This window comes from Molothrus ater, chromosome 4, assembly GCF_012460135.2.
Source record: "Molothrus ater isolate BHLD 08-10-18 breed brown headed cowbird chromosome 4, BPBGC_Mater_1.1, whole genome shotgun sequence".
NCBI classification, from domain to species: domain Eukaryota; kingdom Metazoa; phylum Chordata; class Aves; order Passeriformes; family Icteridae; genus Molothrus; species Molothrus ater.
Genome location: NC_050481.2, coordinates 48,195,013 through 48,218,847, shown reverse-complemented (window position 1 = coordinate 48,218,847; position 23,835 = coordinate 48,195,013). Strand labels below are relative to the sequence as shown.

Genomic DNA, 23,835 nt, shown 5'->3' with positions numbered 1-23,835 from the left:
TGGAATAATTAGATTAAGTGTATCAATTTTTCCACATAAAATGTGTTGGTGGTTTCAGGATATTCTTATTTCACTTTTAATGACGAAATGCATAGCACTATTTTGGACTGAAATCAATAGTCCAATCAATATGTAGTCATGATCATTTTTTAAGTTATTATGAATATATGTTATTTTTGGTAGTCAAGTTCTTTGCTTTTTCTACTTTTTGTATTGTTTGATTTTACACATATTAATGTGTAAACACTGTTGCAGAAAAATTGTGTTAGCAGGAAAAACAGGTTATTCTTTTTAAGGTAATTGTTTTGTTGAATCAACATAAACTGCTTGCTCTTTCTCTAGACTGCTGCAACTCATAGGAAGATTATGAGTCACCAAGCAGCAGACCTCTGTAAATGGAATAGGAAATTAGATTTGTAAGAGCTTTTCCATTTAGGCATGGAAGCTGTTCTAAAATCATAAGCATTGTTTGAATCTTCATGAAACTGTTGTAATGTAATTACAGCTAATAAAGAAAGTTCAAAGGGCTATTTGGGTAGAGCAAATGAAATAGTCAGATAAACCCCACCTTTATCAGAGGAAGTAGCTGGTTAGCTGGAAGGGCTTGTATCCCTATTTCATTTCTTTTCTGTGACACAAGAAGACAATGTTCACCCTTAAACAATACAGAATAGACAATCTTGAAGAAGCCCTGAGGTATTTTGTTTCAATACCCTTACTTTAACAAATGCAAACTGGCACTCTCCATTAACTGTGTTGTGGTGGTGTGTGATGTAACGTTGTTTGATTTGGTCTGGTTCATCCTGAATAGTTTCCCCCTCTTTCCCTGGAAATCCCCAATTTCTTATCGTTATTTGTCTATCATGTTTCCCCTCCCCTATCCATCAGATGTGTCTTGTTGTCCCCACCCCTGGCCTTTGTCCATCACTTGGCAGCCCTGCCTTTCCTTCTAGAACCTTCTCCCCAGGGTGTCAAGTGATTGGGCAAGGGCAGGGACCCCTCCCCAGTTTTTTTGCTGATTTGTTAGCCTCATACGTTCATCAAACTATGTATCAGTTTTTTCATACCCTCATTTGCCGTCGTGTTGCCCCTCCCAGGCCCTCCCCCTTCCCTTATAAGCTGTCATTTGCCCTCAGTTCGGTGCTCAGTCCTTCTTCCTTCACCCCGCTCAGTCCTTCTCCCTCCACCCTGCTTTTTCTCCCCCTTCGACCTTCCTCCAATAAACCTGCCAACCCTTCCTGAAGGCTGAGTCCTCCTTTCCTTGCCTGCGCCTCCCTGCGTCTGCCGCCCTCCTTGCTCTCGCATCGTGGATCTCATCGGGACCCATAGGCGCGATAGGAGCTCCGGGCTCCTCAAGCGCCCCTTCGCCGCTGATCGGGGCTGAACGTGAGCCGGGCAAACTCATCACCCCAGCACCGCAGCAGTTTGGCGCCCAACGCGTGGCGTGAAGACCCCTGCATCTGAGGCAGTCTGCGATCCTGAACACCGTTCGGAGGACTGCATCTCGGAGCAGGAGTCCCGCGACGCGCGGGTTGGATTGCTCTAATCCTTTGGGCGACTCACCGCTCTCCGTGTAGCACGCCCTCGTTTCGGGAGGTGCGGTGCTCCGGAGAGAAGAAGGCGACACCCTCTCAGCGCACCCTAAAGAGGCCGCCTTCGGCGCAGGCAGCTCCCGCTAGCAGCAGCCTTGGTTCGTCCCCCTGACGGGTGAGTCTCTTGGCTGTGTTGTACAGCCCACCACCTGACCTCACGGAAAACCTGGCATAGGCATCCCGGTCCTCTCCTCGGCCAGTGGGAGGGGGAGGTCAGGGTCAGTGGGGACCCCGTTTAGTTTTATTTTAGATTCCTTTTGATTTCCCTGTTGCTAGCGGTAGAGCGAGTGGCTGACCCCTGCGTATTCCATCTGCAAATATGGGTGCTAAACTGTCGGCCACTCAGAAAGGGGTTTTTTACCAAGTTGTGGGTACCCTGGGGGGTGGGAATTATAAGTTTAACAAAAGGGAAGTTAAAAGTTTAGTCCGCTGGCTGACCCGTACCTACCCCGATTTAAATGCCGAGTCAGTCCGGGATCCCAAATTCCTGAGGCGAGTCCAATCCCGCCTTCAGAGAGAGATCCAAGCTGGCGGCAAATCCTTTCAGAGCCATTTTTGTTTAATATCCCTTTTGATTTCTGCCCTCACTGTTAAACCCTCCTCCCGGACTCAGCCAGCGGACCCCCAGTTATACCCCAGTTCTCCCCGTCCCCATGCGCCTGCCCTTCGTTCCTCGCGCCCTCCTTCCCGAACCGAGTCCCTGCGGGGAGCAGCCCGCGACAGCCCCGCGCCAGGGAGACACCCGTCCCTAAGTTCCTCGCGGGCGACCCGGTCCCCGAGCCTGCGAAGGTCTGGCCAACCTCCGGAGGAGACTGTTCCTGCTCCCTCTTTCCGCACCCCCTCGACCCCAGTTGTTAAACCCAAGGTTCGTTTCAGTTCTCCGCGGTCCTCTCGCCAAGATGGCGTCAAATCATCCCGAAATGGAGGGGACCGCGTGTTCAATCCTAAAAAACCCCCTTCTCCTTCCCAGAGTTCCCCCACTCCTTCCCGGGCCCCCCCCCAAATCCCTCCCCTTCCCCCCTCGCGGGTTCCTCCCACGTCCCCTCCCCTTCCCCCTCCCCCTTCTCCCCCCCCTCCTCCTCCGCCCCCTGCTCCCGAAACTCCTCCCCCTCCTCCCCCGCCTTCACCCCCTGCAACTCCTCCCCCTTCCCCTCCTCTCCCACCACCCCCCGCCTCCGCAACGACGTCATGGGGCCCCTCCCACAAGGGGAGGCACTTTGCTGCAGAACCCTCCCTCCAGTTCCCACGCCGGGACCCTCCCTCCCCCGCTCCCGGTTCCCACGCCCTCCCTTCCGGTTCCCACGCTCTGGGGGCTAGCGGGGGGGGGGGTCCCGAGCCGGGGACCGGAGCTGTCTGCAGTCCCATCAGCAGCCCCGGTCGTTTTTCATCCCGCGGGAGATGGGACAACCCTGGCTCAATGGGTCCCCTTCTCTCACTCGTCCATGAAGGAGCTGTGCAAAGCACAGAAAGAGTTCGGGAGGGACTCCGAATATTTTCGGGGACTCCTTCAGGCCGTCCTGGCGGAGTCGGTCATTACACCTGCCGACCTCCGCCGAGTCTTCCGCTGCCTCCTCAATTCGACCGAGCAAGTGCTCTGGGAGGCAGCGTGGAGAAAGGAAGCCTTGAAGGTGCTCCCGTCCCTATGGGATTCCCCGAACTCCCGGACGAGTGTAGATGGGGATGTTATTTCCATTGACCATATGCTTGGGACGGGGAACTGGAGTGACGGAGCAACCCAAGCCAGAGCCATACCCGTGGAGGTTCTGCAGCAAACTGCCCGGGCGGCTGAGAAAGCTTTCTTGGGGTTGCGAGCGGCCACACCCCAGGTCCCATATGCCAAAGTCCTGCAGGGTGCCGAGGAACCATTCCTCGAGTTTGTGGAGCGGCTCCGAAAGTCCATTAACTATCAGGTTGAAGGAGAACACTTGCAAGCCGAGCTGTTAAAAGAGATGGCATTCCTCAATGCCAACTCGGCTTGCAAAGATGCAATCAACAGCCTCCCTCTGGAGCCAGCTCCCACCCTGCGGGACATGCTTTTGGTGTGTGGGAAAAAGGTATTAGTTCCATCAGGTACCGGACCACCACCTGCCGCAGCCTCCCGTCTGAAGACACCTTTTCGTCCTGCCGCCGCCGCCGTCGAGGAGCCCCCATTTACCACCGACGTCTGTCCCACTACCGCGCAGCCACTGCCACCAACATCAGCCCCGGTGCCCAAGCCTCCAGCCACACCGTGCCATCTGTGTGGGAAGCTGGGGCACTGGATGCCCGCATGTCCCCTCAAACAACAATTTTATGAGTTTAAAAAGTCCGTGCAGGGGACCCACGGGCAAACTGTTCAAAAAAACTAATTAAACAGCGCAGCGGCCCCCTGCGCCAGGACACAAATGCGGAGGCCTGTTCACACCATCCGTCCTGGCGGGAGAAGAGGGAGAACAGTGAGATAATGCCTCCAACTGGACTTGACTTTCATACCGGACTGACACAGCCACCTATTAATACTCATGCTCTTTCATCCTGTGTTTCCTCCCGTAGGTTGCAGCTTGCGGAACCATTACATCTCCGTTCCGCCGGTTTCCACCACGTTGCTGTCCTCCCGGAGGGTCTAACAAACTGGGAACGTCAAAGCCACAGTCTCCTCGTCCTAGGCGACACAAAGGCGACCCCACCAGAAGTGAGTATTGTCCCGAGCCTGCTTCCCGCTGGCTCGGAACAAATCTCACTCATGCTGCATTGTGTCCACCCCCCGCTCTTCCTACCGAAGGGGCAGATAATAGCCCAATTCTTCGTCGTGCCACGACCATCCACTGTTTCCACTTTACCATCTATAAAACCTCAATCAGCGGCCCAGGCCTCAAACATACCTACAGTAGCCTGGGCTCAAGCCCTTGGGCATGAAAAGCCCAAACTTATTTGTAAATTAAAAAAGGGGGGAGAGCAAGTCGCACTACGCGGCTTGCTGGACACAGGGGCAGACGTCACGGTTATTCCCTCTCGGGATTGGCCGTCGCGTTGGGAACTGCAAAGCGTCCCTGGCCACATCAGAGGTGTAGGAGGGCTTCAATTGGCGAGGCAATCGAAAGGCATCGTACAAATTACGGGGCCCGACGGACAATTGGCTTCTGTTCGTCCGTTTGTATTAGATTATACGGAACCCCTGTGGGGGAGGGATCTCTTGGCCCAGTGGGGAGCCCGAATTGACCTACCAGTGGCTCCCCAGGTTTTTCGGGCAGCGACCACTGCTGAGCGCCCCACCTGGAAGCTGGATTGGCTTTCGGATGAACCAGTACAGGTGGCGCAGTGGCCGCTAAACAAACAAAAATTAGCGGCGCTCAACGAGCTCGTGCAGGAACAACTACAGAAAGGGCATTTAGTAGAGTCCATGTCGCCTTGGAACTCTCCCATCTTTGTCATTAAAAAGCCCAACAAAGACAAATGGCGACTCCTGCATGACCTCCGTCAAATTAATGCAGTTATTAAAGATATGGGACCCCTCCAACCAGGGATGCCGTCCCCTGCGATGCTCCCTAAAGATTGGAATTTGGCAATAGTTGACATAAAAGATTGTTTTTTCCAAATTCCCCTACACCCTGATGACGCGCCGCGCTTCGCCTTCACGGTTCCATCCATCAACCGTGAAGCCCCAGGCAAGCGCTACCATTGGACAGTATTGCCACAAGGCTTAAAGTGCAGCCCGGTGATCTGCCAATGGTACGTCGCTTCCCTGCTGACCCCTGTTCGTGCAGCTGTGGAGTCAGCCGTCATCCATCATTATATGGATGACATTTTGATTTGTGCGCCAGACGACGACCTGTTGGCTCATGCGCTTGACCTAACAACCACTGCGTTGGTTGCTGCAGGGTTTGAGCTGGCGCAGGAAAAGATTCAAAGGATGCCACCCTGGCGGTACCTCGGCCTTGAAATTACCAAGCGGACCATTGTTCCGCAAAAATTGGCAATAAAAAGCAATATCCGAAGCCTAGCAGATGCCCACCAACTGTGTGGTTCTTTAAATTGGGTGAGACCTTGGTTGGGTATTCCCACGGAAGACCTAACCCCTCTCTTCAATTTGTTGAAGGGGGGAGAGGAGCTGAGTTCTCCCAGGACCCTCACCCCGGAGGCCAAAACCGCTCTGGAGAAAATTCAGAGTTTAATCTCGGCCAGGCAGGCCCACCGGTACCAACCGGGCCTGCCATTCCGTTTTATTGTTTTGGGAAAACTGCCACACCTTCACGGCATGCTCTTCCAGTGGGACGGAGTCATCGGGAAGAGCAAGGACCGCGGGGCAAAGGACCCTCTCTTGATTATAGAGTGGGTATTCCTGAGCCACCACAGGTCCAAGAGAATGACATCGCCACTGGAGCTGGTGGCTGACCTGATCCGGAAAGCGAGATCACGGATCAGGGAGCTGGCAGGTGAGGACTTGACGTGCATTCATCTTCCCATTAAATTTGGCACGGGCCACCTCAAATTAACAATGTTTGAGAACGTCCTTCAGACGAACGAACTTTTACAACTAGCTTTGGACAGCTACACGGGCCAAATTACGATAGATCGGCCGGCCCATAAATTGTTTAATCAAGAATTTATTTTTACCATCAAGTCAGTACAGAGCAAGAGACCCCTCGATGCCCTGACCGTTTTCACTGACGCATCTGGAGCATCCCACAAGTCAGTGATGACTTGGCGGGATCCTCAAACTCAGCGGTGGGAGGCAGACATCACTGTGGTGGAAGGATCGCCACAAGTGGCTGAGTTAGATGCAGTCGTCCGGGCTTTTGAGAGGTTCTCTGAGCCATTCAATTTAGTAACTGATTCGGCATATGTAGCCGGTGTAGTGTCCAGAGCGGAGGGAGCAATCCTCCAGGACGTCTCGAATGTTCGTCTTTTCGAGCTACTCTCCAAAATTGTAAATTTAGTCTCCCACCGAGAGCAGCCCTTCTACGTAATGCACGTAAGGTCGCACACCGACTTGCCGGGGTTCATTGCGGAGGGCAACAGGCGCGCTGATGCCCTTGCCGCTCCTGTTCAGGTGGCCCCGCTCCCTGATCGCTTCGGTCAGGCCAAACTAAGCCACCAGCTGTTCCACCAAAACGCGCCTGGCCTTGTTCGCCAGTTCAATCTGACGCGCGAACAGGCCAAAGCTATCGTGGCGACATGTCCCCAGTGCCAGTCCCACCAGCTTCCATCATTGGGCCTGGGGGCAAATCCTAGAGGACTTTCGAGCTGTGAAGTGTGGCAAACAGATGTCACTCATGTTCCCTCCTTTGGCCGGTTGAGCTTTGTTCATGTCTCGATAGACACTTTCTCCGGCGCAGTATTCGCCTCCGCCCACACGGGGGAAAGGGCAGCAGATGTCGAAAAACACCTACTTCAGGCATTTGCTGTTCTGGGCATCCCTAGGCTGCTCAAAACTGATAATGGGCCTGCGTACAAGTCCAGGGAACTGCGCCAGTTCCTGCAGCAATGGGGAATAGAACATCGAACAGGCATCCCCTATTCCCCGACAGGCCAAGCCATGATAGAGAGGGCTCACCAAAGCCTTAAGAAAACTTTAGAACACCAGAAATCCACCACAAAGGTAGAGCCCCCTCACATCAGACTCTCAAGGGCGATGTTCACTTTGAATTTTTTGAACTGTTCCTTTGAGAGCCTGAACCCGCCCATGGTTAGACACTTCGGGAGCCACAACGCGCTGCAACCTACAGCCAAGCCTCCGGTCCTCATCAAGGACCCGGAGACTTGGCAGACCCAGGGGCCCTTTGACTTGGTGACCTGGGGGAGAGGGTACGCTTGCGTCCTCACTCCTTCTGGTCCCAAGTGGGTGCCCTCAAAGTGGGTTCGGCCTTTTGTGCCCAGGGAAGCGAAACACCGGGCGAAAGAGCAACAAGTCCGTGTCGCCAGTTGGAGGCGCCGAAGGAAGCCCCCTGACCCCCTTCTTCCGCCTATCTGTTTTTTATTCAGTGGTGAGCCAGAACCATTTGAATATTTAGTTCACGTTTCTTAAAACCCAGTTCTCCTTCCCTGATGCTGCCTCTTTTTAGTTTTTCAGGTATGGCACGGTCCCAGACACACCTAGTTGCCACCTACCTCCTTTGGGCCACGCTCACCACCAGCTGCTCTGCATGGACTCTCCCCCAGCCGAAACCTAATGTTTGGCGGACTCTCGCGGAAGCCCTGGGGCAAGATCACCTTTGCCTGAACACGGCGGCAGCAGAAGACCCGATGGCGTCTTGCCTCGTGGGGATCCCGCTCCCCCCTTCCCAGCTTCCCTCCCCTTTCAATTATATTTACTCCTTCAGAACTACCCCGGAATCCCCCACTGCTTTTTGGAACGCCTGGAGAGACCACCTCCGCTTACAACCTACTCTTGAGGTGAACCCTCCAGAGCTCCATTTGCTCGGCTCTGCACTTGCCCCAGTTTGCCTCATTTTTCGATATATCCCCAGCCCCGGTAATCCTCTATATTTTAGAGAAGCCCCGGGTTCCCAACACCCCCCCTCTGCCTCACTCCAGTATCCACGCACTCTGACCTTGTTGAACCCCTCCAATGCCTCCTATCTCCCGAACCAATGGTGCAAACGCATTGAAAAAATCCCTCTAGCCACCTCCCCGAACGACAAAGCAGTGACCCTTCCCCATGGTTTGTTCTTAATTTGCGGAAACCGAGCTTGGGCGGGAATCCCATCTAATCCTATCGGGGGACCATGTGCATTAGGCCGGCTGTCCCTGTTTACACCCAACCTGACCCATATTATGGATTGGCAAAATAAAAGCGCAAGCCTCAACTCGACCTTCAATTCGGTACGTACCAAAAGAGATCTAAAGAATCTAGATGAAGGCTGCGACTCTGTGATTGAACATTGGGACCGTACAAAAGCGACTGCCCTCACAGTTTTACTCCCTTGGGTAGCGATCGCTAAGTCACTAGGCGAATTGGGCCGCCTAGAGTGTTGGGTTGTAAAACAGGCCAATCTTACGTCAGCCGCCCTAACGGACCTCCTTTATGATGAGAAAGTCACGAGGCAAGCCACGCTCCAAAACAGAGCCGCCATCGATTTCCTCCTCCTGTTACACCAGCACAAGTGCGAAGAGTTTGAAGGTCTCTGCTGCCTCAACCTCTCATCCAGGGCTGAAGACGCGAGAGTCTCCATTGAGCGCATGCAAAATCATCTTGAAAATATTAAAGCGCAAACTACCGACTGGCTGGGGGACATGTTCTGCGGGTGGGGGTTTTCAAACTGGGTAGTGGCCATCCTGAAGCCAATCGTTTATTTATGTTTTTCACTTATATTTGTGTTGCTCGCTGCCTCAATACTATGGAAATTACTGAAAAACTTTATTAACCGAGCCCTCTCCTCTCCGGAAGTCCTCCGACTCCAAGCACCCCCTAACTCACCAGAAGAAAACTCTTGGGAAGACCCTGACGAAGGAGATAGCATAGAGCCTGTAGACCAAGAACTGCCCTATGAGGACAGCGAATTCGAACCTTGAGAACATAAACTCAGATACTTATAATAAGTTAGTCCCCCCGTCCCCCCTTTCTTTTTTGTTGTTTGCGAAAGGGGGAGATGTGGTGGTGTGTGATGTAACGTTGTTTGATTTGGTCTGGTTCATCCTGAATAGTTTCCCCCTCTTTCCCTGGAAATCCCCAATTTCTTATCGTTATTTGTCTATCATGTTTCCCCTCCCCTATCCATCAGATGTGTCTTGTTGTCCCCACCCCTGGCCTTTGTCCATCACTTGGCAGCCCTGCCTTTCCTTCTAGAACCTTCTCCCCAGGGTGTCAAGTGATTGGGCAAGGGCAGGGACCCCTCCCCAGTTTTTTTGCTGATTTGTTAGCCTCATACGTTCATCAAACTATGTATCAGTTTTTTCATACCCTCATTTGCCGTCGTGTTGCCCCTCCCAGGCCCTCCCCCTTCCCTTATAAGCTGTCATTTGCCCTCAGTTCGGTGCTCAGTCCTTCTTCCTTCACCCCGCTCAGTCCTTCTCCCTCCACCCTGCTTTTTCTCCCCCTTCGACCTTCCTCCAATAAACCTGCCAACCCTTCCTGAAGGCTGAGTCCTCCTTTCCTTGCCTGCGCCTCCCTGCGTCTGCCGCCCTCCTTGCTCTCGCATCGTGGATCTCATCGGGACCCATAGGCGCGATAGGAGCTCCGGGCTCCTCAAGCGCCCCTTCGCCGCTGATCGGGGCTGAACGTGAGCCGGGCAAACTCATCACCCCAGCACCGCAGCACTGTGTGTATGCAAAAACGCAGGCTGGGGCTTTTCCTCTGACTGCAGAAACTATGGGGTAATCAACCGAACACTCCACAGAGCTCCTACCCATCTGCCATATGACACAATTTAATACACTGCATTTTTTGTAATCCCTAGACAAAATTGCACATCTGTTAGCTGCATTAGCCACCTGGGCTTGTAATAATATTTCTGAAGTATTTTAAAATAAATGTGTTTCAAAAAAGTTGGTGCATTTCTTTGAAATTGTCTATCAGAAAAATGCATTCTCAAAGTCCAAGTTTGCAGTGATTACAACTCCAGTTTTTTCACCTTCAGCTGCTCTCAAACAAAAAGATAAATCCTGGGAATCGTGAGCATAGATATTTATAAACTACTGGAAATGGGTCTAGACAGTACCTGTTTCTCCTCCTGTGGTAATATCTCTAGGTTTCCAACTATGTAGGCAAAAAGAAAAAAAAAAAAAAAAAGCTTACTTGCATCATATTTATCAGCCCTTGAAATGAACTTCAAGTTGAGCAGTGCTTACAGTTTTACAGTTGCAGGATAGTGCTTACTCGTGATGGGAGCACAGGGTAGTTTACCTTGCACAAGCTACTGACTTTTCATTTCTTTATTTTGTGGCAGGGACTCGGCACACTACAACTGTATTTGCTTTCTGTGAAGCAGGACTCTAGGTCTGTCCTTGTCAATGGTTAAAAATAGCTGAGAAGGCAGATGTTTCTTTAATGGGAAAGCAGAAAATAGGGCTGGGACTATAACTTGTCCTACTGACATTATCAGACAATTACCTACGTTTCCTGAACTCATGTGTATATTCTGCCTTTGGGATGCTCAGTAACACTGATGGAAAGACACGTGATGCAGTATTTATGCACAGCAATACTGAAAACATACGTATGTTACAGCAGAGCATCCAATGGCTTTTGTATTTCTGACACAAAGATTAGTGCATACATGTGTTATTGAGAAATAGTATTTAGTTTCTGAGACATCAGCAGAGGGCAGGGTCACTTTATTCTTTTTTTCAATTCACTGAGTGTGAAGAAACAATTAGGAGTTTTAACTCAATATCATTGAAATATCATTTTCTTAGGTAGTGTTCTTGGGAAGTTAAATTTTATCTTTATTATATGCTTTACACAGTTTCCACAAGGGGTAAATGATTATTAATAGCAGATCTTGCACATTTAATGAGCACCTGCTATGCAGTTGGGTCGGTGGTTTTGATGAAGCAGTACAAAACACTTGCTATAATTAGTAGAGTAAGGCCTTTCAAAAAGCTGCCCTGTCTGTAGAAAATCAGATTCTGAAACTTACTTTGTGGTGGTTGTACTACCTGCTAATTTAAACAAGTTTCTGGCTGTTTGGGCAACACTTATTAAATTGTCAGATTTTCTGAGAAGTGCTTAGCAGTAGTGGTTGAAACCAGGCAGAAATGTCCTTATTTTATGAGGCCAATTGCCCATTTATACATCTCTCCTATCTTTGACAATGACTTGTGTGAAAGTATTCAAGGGGAAATGCAAGAGAGTGCCTCCTATACAAGTACAAAACCTCATCCTTAATTGAAAGTTTCTTTTTAGTAATCCTCTAGTACATTCCCTGCAAGCAGGTGTATGACATATAAAATGGGTGATTCTTGTCTAATTTAGCCCTCTACTTGCTTTTTTCTTGTGAAAAATCTTTGTTCAAACATGCATTGAATGGAGCAGCACTGCTATGCCCATGCCACACTGCTAAGTTTGGACATGGCCTGTACATGACCTATTCACTGTCTCCATCTTCAATTTGCCTCATTTATTTACTCTATCACTTCTGCATGCAGAACAGCCAAAAAATCCTCCCTTATACAGAAGCCCCATATCTCTACATCTGTTCATAGCAAAAATAATTAACAAGAAGATCCTTTTTAAGTTTAATATTAAAGTGGATTACTAAGATCATGACATTTACTTATTTATTTATTTATTTATGAGGGTTATTTTCAGCAATATTGCTTCCTTTCATGCAAAAGCTTTGATTTTGTCTAAGGTTTTTCTTTAAACCAAATTAACTTATACCAAATGTTGCTGCTAAGAAGGCAATGTTATCCCAATCTGAAATTATTTGCTTTACTTCTGAAATATTAAAATGTTCTTTGAAATGCTCAATCAAACAGTTCTAATAGGAATTTTTAAACAGTTAATTCTGCAAAAAATGTTCATGTTACTTTTGAAATACTCATCAGTAATGAGTTCTGAGAACTGGCCTTATGTGTTTGCTTATTGAACTGAAAAAAAAAGTTAATATAATATTTTGTTTTAGTCGAATAACATCCTTGGAATGTAACTTTGAAACCATAAAAATCACAAAATAATTTTTTTCACTGAAAACTGCTTAATTAGCTGATGAAGCAGGTTAAATTACCTTTAATTTCAAATTAAGCCCTTCCAAAAGCCTATGAAATAACTTTAAATTATCTAATAGAAGAAAATATGCTGCAATTAAATAAATGAAATGCTGGGGAGATATTTTAACAGAATTTACTGCAACCACACTGTCTTCTAGTTTCATGACCAGCTATTATTCCAAATACTATGGTGAGTAGTGTTTTAGAAACCCAAATTCTTGTAAATAACTAACTGTTCTGTTGCCGAAAGAAATTTATTGCATCTTTTGGTTTACATAGTAGTAAGACCCACTTTTACTCGTTTTTGCTTGAAGGACAAAAAACAGAAAAACCATTTAACACAGAGTATGATACATAAAGCTGTGAGATTGCTGTGGGCAACTTGATCATTAAGTTTGAAATTCAGTTTAACTAACTTTTCCATGCACATTATGCAAAGTTATATTCAGATTCAGAAAATATTTCCAGCATGAGAAAATATTGGTGCAAAATAAACACATGGAAAACTATCAACTCAAACACTGAAAATGTGTTTGTAAATACAAGTGAAGTTCTGCCTTATGCTTGTGGAAAATTCACTTTGCTTCAAAAATATAAGCACTTAAAAGCAAGATATTTTTAAGATAGTCGTAGTATATACCAGTTTCTTCAGTTTATTCTTCAGTCTTCTCTGTTCACAGTTTGGCTAAGTAATTGCCAAATCTGAACTAAGCATATTTGTGATGCTGGTATCTTATGATTACAGTGTGAAGCATGTAGACATTTTGTGTACGCCTGTATCATCTACACCATGTTAAGAAACATTTTTCCTTTCACATATTTTGGCTCAGGGAAAGCACTTGTTTTAGCAGGGTCAAAAAGCACTGCAGGCAGGATGCTAGTTCAGACTGAATCATTATATTTACATTTTAGAGAAATCAGTTCAGTTTCCAATTTAAAAAAAAAAAGTAAATATTATGCTAATGTACCTAAAGACTCTAGCGTTAGTTTCTTATATATTTCTTGGGCTCAAAGTACAGGAAATGAAATAAATCTGTCTTCTCTCCACTTCCCAAATCCCTATCATTGGTTCCTAACAATAATTTGCAAAATGATGGGCAAAATATTTCATATATTGCTGATATGATTTGGGAAAAAGCTAATAAAAAAAGGAGGGCTTTGATCAAAGACTCCTCTTGAAGAGAAGATGCAGTTTATTTGGAGGTTAATAATCTTAGAGTGCTTCAATACTTTAGATCTGCTACAATAAAGCTGTCAAAATATTTTTAATTTCAGAAGCCTTGACTTCAGAGAAGCAGCTCTTACTGTCACAATGATCCATGACCTAGTTACAAAGAGATTTGTTTCCTTTTTTTCTCCCCAGTTCCCTTCCCTTCCCTTCCCTTCCCTTCCCTTCCCTTCCCTTCCCTTCCCTTCCCTTCCCTTCCCTTCCCTTCCCTTCCCTTCCCTTCCCTTCCCTTCCCTTCCCTTCCCTTCCCTCTTCCTTTGCTTTACTTTATTTAATTTTATTTTATTTTACTTTACTGCCTGCCGTGAGATGGCGTAAGGAGCAGAATCACTCCAGAGGCAGAAGAAGGGAGCCTGTTGGCCAGTCCAAGTGCCAGTACAGAAGGCTGGTGCTGCCAGAGCAACCTGAGCTCCAGCTACACAAACAAGGTAAAATAGTACAAGTTCTGTACATTGTTGTGTACAGCTGTGTTCTGTCACAAGTAATCTGCAATGAAAACAGAGTAAGCTTCTCCCCTCAGTTCTTTTTCCTTTGCTGGCCTTAGTCTAGTTTAGGAATTGCCCTAAGAACATATATGTAACCACTTACATCAAAATAGGGTAGGTAGACCGAATGTAATGTCCCTGAGAGCCAAATAACTTCACACACAAAATCCCAAAGCAGGAGAGAAAGTTGTTCCATGTTTCAAGGACCTAAGAAATGCTTTTTCTTTCAAATGAGTGGTTCAGGCACAGATTACTTTTCAGGTTTTAGAAAAAGCACCAGAGATTGCTTTTATATACTATTTTCAAGTCACACCTGCTCACCATGAGGCAAGATGTCAGAAAATAATGAAGCAACATTATACATATTGAAGTTGCAAGATGGGAAATGGGAATCAGATCAAAGGTCCCTGAGAGATGAAACTTAGAAACAAATGAATTTCTGACACTGAAGAGTGAATAGACTATCTTTGAAATTCTTTCTTCAGTCATTGGAGCATGCTAATGGGTTTTCTATTTCTTTTTTTTCCCTCATCTTTATTTTAAAACATCTCATATGACAGAATTAAGTATTACAAACACTAAATTCAATACAGCTGCTGATGTAAATTTTGCACAAAGCAAAAAAAAAAAAAAAATTACACTGGTATCTTACATAGAGATGTATATTGTATATATATTATCCTGAGCACATATTGAGATGAGGAAAATACATTAGTGTATTTTACTGACCTGAATACGTGTTCTGGATAAAACTACAGAAAGATTGCCATTTCACATATTAATCTCTGGGAATTTACACTGTAGTGGTGGGTTTCCTGTATGCTCCCTGATTTGTTGCCTTTTGGGAAGTGCAGCTCTCTGCAATTTTTGCATTTGGACCCCTGTACAGAATTCAAACATGGTGATGCAAACAAGTGTGAGCACTTGCAAAAGAGATTAGTCCAGCCTACTAGGGAGTCAATCAAAATTATCCAGAATATTCTCACGTTGGGCTGCTGTAGCTGTCACCATCAAAAGCAGGGAGCTCATTTCTCTGGGAACCTCTCATTTCTCATTTCTCTGAAGGGAGCCCCTGTAACTGGCACTGCAGCTGCTGCTGCGCTGAAGGCTGACACGTACAACGCAGGTGATCAAACTTGAGGGACTGAGCAGGCAGTGGGGCTGGGGAAACATCTGGCCCAGCTGTGACCCAGATCCCTGGGCTTGCAGGAGACACCTGACTGACCTCAGGTGAGGGCTGGGGCCATGCAATGAGTTCTCACCTTTTGAACACTGTTGGACTTCCATGTCACAGAACAGAGTATGCTCCTTTGATTTTCAGCAGAGTGCTTTCAGCTGCTCTCCTTAGATACTGTAAATGCTGCCCTGCTCTGAAAATAATCCTCTCTTCAGTTATTTTTGTTTGTAAATGTCACAACATCATAGATAAAACCTTAGAAAGGTATGTCTTTTTTACCCTGTATTAATTCATTGATATTCTAACCATATTTAATGTCAAAGGCAAAATATTTCCCATGAATCTATGGTCAATTAACTTTTCAATGTTCTTAAATAATCCTTTCCCAGAAACATTAATGCTTATAGTAATGAAAATTGCTTCCCAAATCCACAGAGTGTTGAAAGTCTTTGGAAAATAAGATATAATAAAGAATATTATAAAAGAAAATACAGAGATGAGCTTATTTCTTTACCAAAAAGTCAGGCCTGCGAGTCAAAGTGAATTTAAATAATTGTTTTTCAATTTTTAACAGACTTGCAAGAAAGTCTATTGTTTCCTTTGACATAGTAAAACAATTTTGAGAACAGGCAATCATTTGAAATGACTGTGTAGGTGTCATGCTTAGCTAATCATGAAATGTCATTTTCAAAAACATTAATGTATTCCTATTAGAATGGGAGTCAAAGTAATGCACTTTGTAAATGAGATCAGCATTCATTAAGTCTGGAGAAATACTATTCACTGGCTGCACCATAATGCTGATTCCTGTCTTCTAGTAATAAAAGCTGTCATGCTTCCTCCTATGAAGTGCTTGACGGCTGAGCACTGATAAGATGAACAAACAATAAAGCCCACACATAACCTCTGCAAACAAACAACACTCCTGCAAAGAGAGAGCAAAGCTGTAACAGCAGATTATAGAAATTCAAATGCAACAATGGAACTAAACTTCCAAGATGTGTTCCACATTCTACAAAAATGTTCTTGTATTCAGTTCTTACCCAGGTCAATGGGATAGGGGGATTTGTAGTACTTTTCAAGGAAGATCCAGGCCTGGAAGGTCACATTGGGATGGTTTTTAATCAGCTCTTAGAATGAACAAAATATATTCTGAACCTGTTGTGTAAATCTAATTAAACAGTACAGCTCTTTCTATTGCATGATGAAGCTTATTCTAAAGCAGTTAAGGAGTTACTGTCAGATCAAAAGAAAAATATCTCCCCCATAACTAAATATACAGCCCTAGACAATAAGAACACTTTTATTTTGGATTTAAGCAATTCCGCCTTTTCCCCTACTTTTGTAAAATTCTCTCCATAAGCCTAACATGCAAATTTTCACCATCATTTAAGGACTAGTGAAAGTGAAATCCTGGAACACAAAAGCTAAAACCTCTCAGACTTCACTTAGTTTACTTTCTGAAGCAGTTATTTATGTGGCAATGTCAATTTTTCAGGAATTCATGCATGAACTTGTAAAAAAACCCCTATTTCCACTTTCCAGTAGTACAGTAAGTTTTTTGACATACATATTGGTCATAGACTGAACAAATAAACTATCTGGAAAAAAATTTAGAGGGTTGAAAAATAAGGAAATTTTTCCAGACCAGTAAACTGCTTCATGTAGCCTTCTCATAAACCAAGAGCTGCCAAAGCACACATTGAAGCACACATTTTCTTCTGTTTGTACTTTTGTACCATAAATCACAATGTCAAAGCCTGTTCTATTTTACTGCTTTTAACTTTTAGGCTGAGATAATAGAACAAATATATTTTCTTGGAATGATAGGTACATAATATTTTCTGATGAAAAACAACAAGCAACTATAGAGTAACTAACAATAAAGATGGGGCAAAATTTATTCTTCTTGTTGTCTGGAAGTGTTATTTATAATGACAGGCTTTGTGCTAATGCCCAGCACGCAAAGTGTACTCACTGAGGCAAAAAAATAGGAGTATGTATTTAAAACTTTCCCAACATACAACCTTCTTTGTTAACATTTTAGAATTTTGCCTACAAGACCTTTTTGATACATGAAAAGGGCATTTTATTCAACATTCTAACTCCTAATTATTTTCCAGTTACTTAGAGAAACTGGGCAAAGTAACTTGATTATAGTGGACTAAATGACTCTAACAATGACTATAACAATCATGCATAAAATTCTAGAAAAACTGAGAAATGCAGTTTTAATCAGCGGTGGTTTGGGACTAATATTGCCCTTTATTATATATGCCTGCACAGCTTTTTCAAAATGAGTCCCAGTCTATTCTGAATTGTTACTCTTTCATTGCTTTAACACTTCAGCGTTTATAATCGTAATGGTGGAAACAGAAAACAGTTCAGTGTGACTCAATTGACCTATCAGTTTTCTAAATCTAAGATTTGCCTTTTCTTCCCTGTAGCCTGGATCTTCTCCTCAGGTCCACAATTTTGGAATAATCATGCTTTCTTTTTTTATTTAGACATGGCATTTTATTTTGGTGTTAGCTATGAAAACAAAGGCAATCCCCATTTGCACAGAAGTATGACTATCTCTTATAAAATCCGTTCAATGTGTTAGTAAGTATGAAAAAAGGTGAGTATTCAGACACTGAAGTAACAGGCCCTAGTTCTATTGACAGAGAACTCTACTAATGTGACTGAAAGTTAACATGGTTTTTGTTTGCTCATATGCTTTTTCCTTTAGAACAACGTTAGTGTCCATCTTATATTTCCTCCATGTCAAGTGGGAACCATAGGATTTCTGGTCAGAAATTAGATTAATTTATCTACCTCTGCTATGCAGATTTCTTGGGAAAGCATTGTTCTTTCCATTCATTGTTTGAATACTAAATCAACTTTGGTTACTATGGCTCTGCCTGAATTGTTGGATAAATTTGGTTCAATGCTGTTTGTCATGTTTTGGGTCATACCTGAATTATTCAGTGATCTCATGGGTATCCTCACCCATACAAGACAGAGTTAGTCCAAGGGAAAACAAAACTCTTCATTGACAGTCACTAGCATTTGAGGAGACTAATGGATCTCATTGTCCTACTGTGATATTTTGCTAACAAGAATTGAGTGAACAGTCAAAAAGGCAATCATTGCATGTGAACAACTCTGAGACATTGGCAGGATCAACACATATCACTGCTAGTCAGCCAGCACAGTGTCTGCAACCTGCCATTTTCATTTATTCTTCATATTTTTTTTACGTACAGAATACAGAAATGTTGAGGATTTAATGAAGGTGTATTGGAGATGTTTCAAATTCACCCTTTTACCTTTTCTTTCTAAATTTTTATTTTGTTTTTGGTAAATTAACTTGGGTATCTATGCAGGGCTATTCTTCTGTATACTGTATATTCTTCTGAACCAACAGTATTCAAGGGAAGTCTCTCTTAATTTTAACACCTATTTATACTTGTTAGCCTAAAATCTTCTCTTGCCTACCGTTTATGTTTGTTCTCTTGCTTCCTTTTCAAAGATGCCTGTACTTCCTGAGAGAGATGCACCTAGGGTAAGAAGCCATGCTGCCATTCATTTTCACCCCCTGCTCACATTCCGTAAGAAGCTGGCACTAACAGTGTATGTGTTCAGTCATTCATCTCAGTATTGGAGGATGTAGCAAGTCGACTTGTTCCTGTCTCTTGAAGGAGAATACTTGCTCTTGAAACAGTCTTCTCATCAATCCAAATGGTGAGCTGAGAAAATTTGAATGGATAAGTATAGTTATCACTGGTGCTATTCCACACAATCATTAGTTAAGAGATATACTGAAGGCTGCTAAATTTAAACCCATCCTGAAAACATTTCTGTAAGAATCCTTTCCAATAGGTCTCTTACTTAATAGAAATAATTTCAATAAACATGTATGTGTTTCTAGGTATTTGTAATGAGATTAAAGACAGAGAGGTAAGAAACACCCTCTATGCTACATCTGCATGATTTCTACCAAATAGCTCATACAAAACCAGTTTCCAAAAAGGATAAATGCAACACACAAATTTCAACACTAATTTTTTCTTGCTGTGCTACAAAATCTTTGAAAACTCGTAAATGGACCCATCTGATTTATCATTTTATTTTATATACATTAAGGAATGTCTCTTTCAATTAAAAAATAATAATAAAAAAGCATTCTTTTCCTGTTTCCAGTAATGGAATACACAAACCTAAACTTAGCCAGCAAAACTTTTGCAGCGAAGACTTTTTCTTGTGGAGCAATATAATGCCCTTTACAAGCAAGAAAAATGCATGAGCATAGCTGAATCTACATAAATTTTACATTAAAATAAGTCCTTGTGAAAATGTTGTTATGCTAATTGCCTGACTCAGTATGATATCATGTCAAAATGTAATCATCCAAATTCATCTCTAGATCCAAATGTATCACCAGCTGCATATACCAACAGTTGAGTTACATGAGCCATTCATTTGGCCCAGTAAGTAATTTATCTAGTTATTTATGTGATCTACATAAAACTAATTTCTTCCCAGGTCGGGACACCACTGCAAAGTTGATTAATGCTTTTGTCATTTCACGTATTGATTATTGTAATTCACTACTTATTGGTTCCCTCATTGCATGTTGCACAGGCTTCAGCTTATGTAAAATGCTGCTGCACATATTGCAGTCAAATTATAAAAGTTTAATAGCATCACTCTGGTTTTAATGAAACCTTGCTGCCTCACTGCTCACCCCTGGAATAAGTACAGTGTCCACAACTGTCAGGGTAATGTGTAATCTTTCTGAGCATTTGCTGATGTTGTGAGGAATGACCTTCCTCTTTTGTCACATATTAGTTTCTTGCTCGATAACTCATGGGGAGCTTGCTGACAGCACTCAGCCATTAGACAAAACCATGGCTAGTTTCCTTCTAAAACCCTAATGCCTGAGTTGGAGGGAACCCACAGCGATCATCAGGTCCAACTCTGAAGTGAACGGCCTATGGTGGGGATCAAAACCAGCACCTCAGTGTTCACAGCACCCTGCTTTGACCAAGAGCTCATCTCGGAGTCACTCATCTACTTTTCTTTCTTATTGCTTGATTTTGTCATTCACTTTAGCCATGCCCTCTGAAATACTTTTTCCAGGGAAAAGGAGAACTATAAAGAAGTTTGATCATAGTCTTTGTGAGCTGTTTATTAAATTTAAGTGATCCCACTTAACTTTTTGGAGTAATAATCCGCTCCAAACACATTTCCCCTGTTTAATGATATATTTGAGTCTCTGCAAGTGATGCTAGATCTCTTACGTTTTCCCTAAAATCTGGAAACAGAGCCAACCAACACATTATAAAGGAATTTGGGAAATAAATCTATTTAAATACTCAAAGTTTTCCAAAACTAGATTTTATTTTAAGGTTCACATTATCTTTCAGAAAGAAATTACCAGCTTCTCTTTTCTATTTGGTGCAACTGAAGGAGTATGTAAATAGGTAAGTAGACAGTGAACAAAAAAAAATTGTTTCAAGAGTTCTTGAAAGAGCAGTGCTTCCCTTGTCTAAAGAGAGTTGTCTTTCAAAACAGGGAGGATATATTTACCTTAAATAATGGGGAGAGTTTAGGAAAGGCAGGTGTTTATAAAAAAGTCTACTGTGATGTCTAAACTCTGTATATTTATGTTATGTGAAATTATAGAGAACTTAAAGAAACTGTAAACATAAGGAAAAATAGTGGCAAACATACAGCATATCTTACTGTTCTACATATCTCACACAAGGGGTTACAGAAAAAAAAGATTCCTGGACATAAGTAATTACTTAGACAGTGATACAATGATTGAATGTCAGTTTATGCCGCTAGCATATTTTCGATTTAACTGAGTAATAATGATGAATTGAGGGCAATATCTGATGATTAGCAATTAAAAGAAAATATGATGGCCTCAGGTTCAGCTGCTAATTCTTAAATTATGTCTGAACAAAATCCGATTTCATTACTTTAAGATGAAGTTGATTTCCTACCCATATTTTAGTGTGATTGTCAACAGTGAAGATTAGTTTTATTTTTTTTTGTCCAGAGACTTATTTTTAGATGGCCACACAACATTGTGACTCAAGACCAGAAGCAGGTTGGTACAAATGTGTGTTGGTACAGAAGTAGACCAGATGATTTTCTGCAGTTAACATGGGACTGGTTTTGTAGCACGTTTGTAGTCCCTTTTATGGGACAGACATCAGTTACCTTACTCCTGCTCTGCAAAAAGAGGGTGTTGTTGTCGATTTAAAACCAGCCCTGATATCAACCATGTTCCCCTGAGGGCAAGTTTGAAAACATTTACTCAACTATAAACAGGATTTTCCTTAATGACGAAAATCCTGCCTAGATCATGCACTCAGCTGACAGAAACTTGGGCTGAGGTTTAATTGAACAATCACCTCTCAGGTTTTGTAAACCTCCTTCTATCCACACAGCCAATATTCATTTCAAAGACATTTACAATATTCAGTGCGAATGTATAGTAGGCATTAAGTTGAATTCTAAACTAAATTTATAGGTACTTCTTTACTCGCATTGGGTTTCTGACTAGATCTGAGGCAGGGGCTGCCTGATTCCCCGCTTCTGGGGAGACCAGAGCTGCCGGAAGTGTGCCCAGCATGTAGGTGCTGCCTGACAGCGCTGTGGCCGCTGGGACGGTCGCGCCCCCGACTCGCAGCCACTCCGCTGCTGCTTCTTTTGCTTTACGGCACACCCAAAGCTCACTGCTAGGCCAAGATGGTCTCTTGTCCTGCCCTCTTCCTCTCCCTGTGTAGGGATGGAGTATCGCTGTGCTTTCAGGAAGCTCTTGGTGGAAAGTTCCGCCATTACATTACAAGCTCCTTTGCCCTCAGTGGATGCCTGCACTGGAATCCCTCACGGCTGGGTTTGGAGCACACTCAAGTTGGCTCTTCTAAAACCCAGGGTCCTTTTCCCCTTCAGTGTGCTCAGCACGCCCTTTAACTCCATGCTGCTGTGCAGCTGGAGCAGCAGGACAGGGACCTTTGCAGCCTGAGCTGCCCTTGTTCCTCTCTGCCTGTGCACGGAACAGAGCAGGGAGGAGAACGGCAGCAGAGCCCTGCGTGTCCCCTGGCTCAGGTTTTGCGCCGCTTCAGCTCCACGGAGACGGAGTAAAGTGAAAAACACAAACAGTTTATTAAGGGAAAGCAAAGTGAAGGGGTGAGCTGGGAGGTAAAAAAGGGCATGGGCAGGGCCTGAGGGCTGCAGGGAAGGAGCTGCCAACAGGGAGAGAGATGGCAGGAGCTGCTGGAGCTTCGCACAGGCTCAGCTGTGAGCAGCCAGAGCCGTGTCTGGAGCTGCAGCTGGTCCCTTCTGATCTGCAGGTGGTCCCATCTTCGATGGGAACTGGAAGTCATCAAAGGAGGCCGGTACAGGTACATCTGGTCCAGAAGACAAACGAAGTTCTTCAGATCTTCTTTCAAATTTCATCTGAATCCATGTGTTGATGGGGGATGGGCTCTCGTCTTCCCTGAGGGCGTGAAGAGCTGGAAGAGAGAGGAACAGAGCCACAGTCAGAAGCCAAATTGAGGGAATCCAAGGAAAGCCTCCGGCCAGGGCCATGCCGGCCGGCTCTTGCCATGGCCAGGAGGGAGCGGGAGACAAGGGCTTTGGGCGGAAGGTGATGGCCACGGATCCCCCACGTGTCCCAGAGAGCTGTCCGGGCTGTGCCCCCCACGCGGCTGCCCTGACTCACCCTGACTGAGGACCTGGAGCTCCTCCTTCTGCCCCATCGTGAGCACTCCGGCCACCCCTGTTAAGACAGAGCATGTGGCGGCGCCGGGCGGCACAGCTGCCCGAGACGGGCGCCGCCAGCCCTGCGGCCGCACGCCCTCCTGCCGGGCAGGGCTGGTGCCGGGCCCCTGCCGCACGCTGCCGGCCGAGGGCACGGCTGCGGGAGGGCGGCGGCAGCGCCCAGGGCGGGCAGGGCTGCAGCGGCCCGGGCGCGGCTCCCGCTGCCGGGGCAGGGGCCGGGCCGGGAGGCAGGGAGGGGCGCCGGGCTGCTGGCTCACCGAGGAACCTGACGGCCGCCTCTCGTAGGGGCCTCTGTGGGCTCCGCAGGTGCGGCAGGGCCCAGCGCAGGTGCTCGGCCGCTCGGCTCTCGTCCTGCAGCAGCTGCGGGGAGAGGCGGCAGGGAAAGCTCGGCGCGGGCTCTGCCCCTCGGCCGGGCGCTCCCTGCGCCCGGCACCGGCCGAGCCGGCGCGCATGGCCCAGGGCAGCGAGCAGCGTGGGGGACGCAGCTCTCCATAGCAGCGCAGCGGCTCTGTGGGAGCAGAGCTGTGTGTCAGTACCGTGCCCCGTGCAGCTGCGTGGGGCCGGGAGGGAGCATGGCAGCAGGCTCAGGAAACAGAGGGGCCCAAGGGTGCCAGTGCTCTCCGCCCGTCTGGCAGACCCTGCCGGACAGGCTGTACAGGGCGAGGGGCCCTACGGGCCGGTGAGCACCGAGCTCTCGAGGCAATTGTGCCCCATACCCGTCACACGTTGGGGCACAGCGCAGGAGGCTCATCACAACGTGGGCAGGGTGTTCTTCAGTGAGGCTGACAATGGCCATTTGCAGCCCGGCGTCCACAGACTCACGGGACGTGAGTCTCTGCAGGATGGCATTCACCGCAGCTTGCACCTGGAGGAAGCGGCATGGGGAAGACTTGGAGTGCTGTCCAAGGGAGCAACTTGCCCAGCTTCCCCCAAGAAGTGCTC

General features: G+C 45.7%; 2 protein-coding genes across 2 annotated transcripts; one reads left to right on the top strand and one right to left on the bottom strand.

The window, feature by feature from the left end:
* Positions 1-796: 796 nt before the first annotated feature.
* Positions 797-9,083, top strand: LOC118686472 (uncharacterized). The gene is made up of 2 exons (XM_036382701.2): positions 797-1,707; positions 7,634-9,083. Exon 2 carries the CDS (start codon positions 7,644-7,646, stop codon positions 9,081-9,083), a length of 1,440 nt encoding a protein of 479 aa, XP_036238594.1. The 5' UTR covers positions 797-1,707; positions 7,634-7,643.
* Positions 9,084-22,251: 13,168 nt separating this feature from the next.
* Positions 22,252-23,346, bottom strand: LOC118686411 (translation initiation factor IF-2-like). The gene is made up of 2 exons (XM_036382632.2): positions 22,835-23,346; positions 22,252-22,625 (listed from the first exon to the last, which is right to left on the bottom strand). The coding sequence occupies exons 1-2, from the start codon at positions 23,343-23,345 to the stop codon at positions 22,405-22,407; spliced, it is 732 nt and encodes a 243-aa protein (XP_036238525.1). The 5' UTR covers position 23,346; the 3' UTR covers positions 22,252-22,404.
* Between the last annotated feature and the right edge of the window lie 489 nt (positions 23,347-23,835).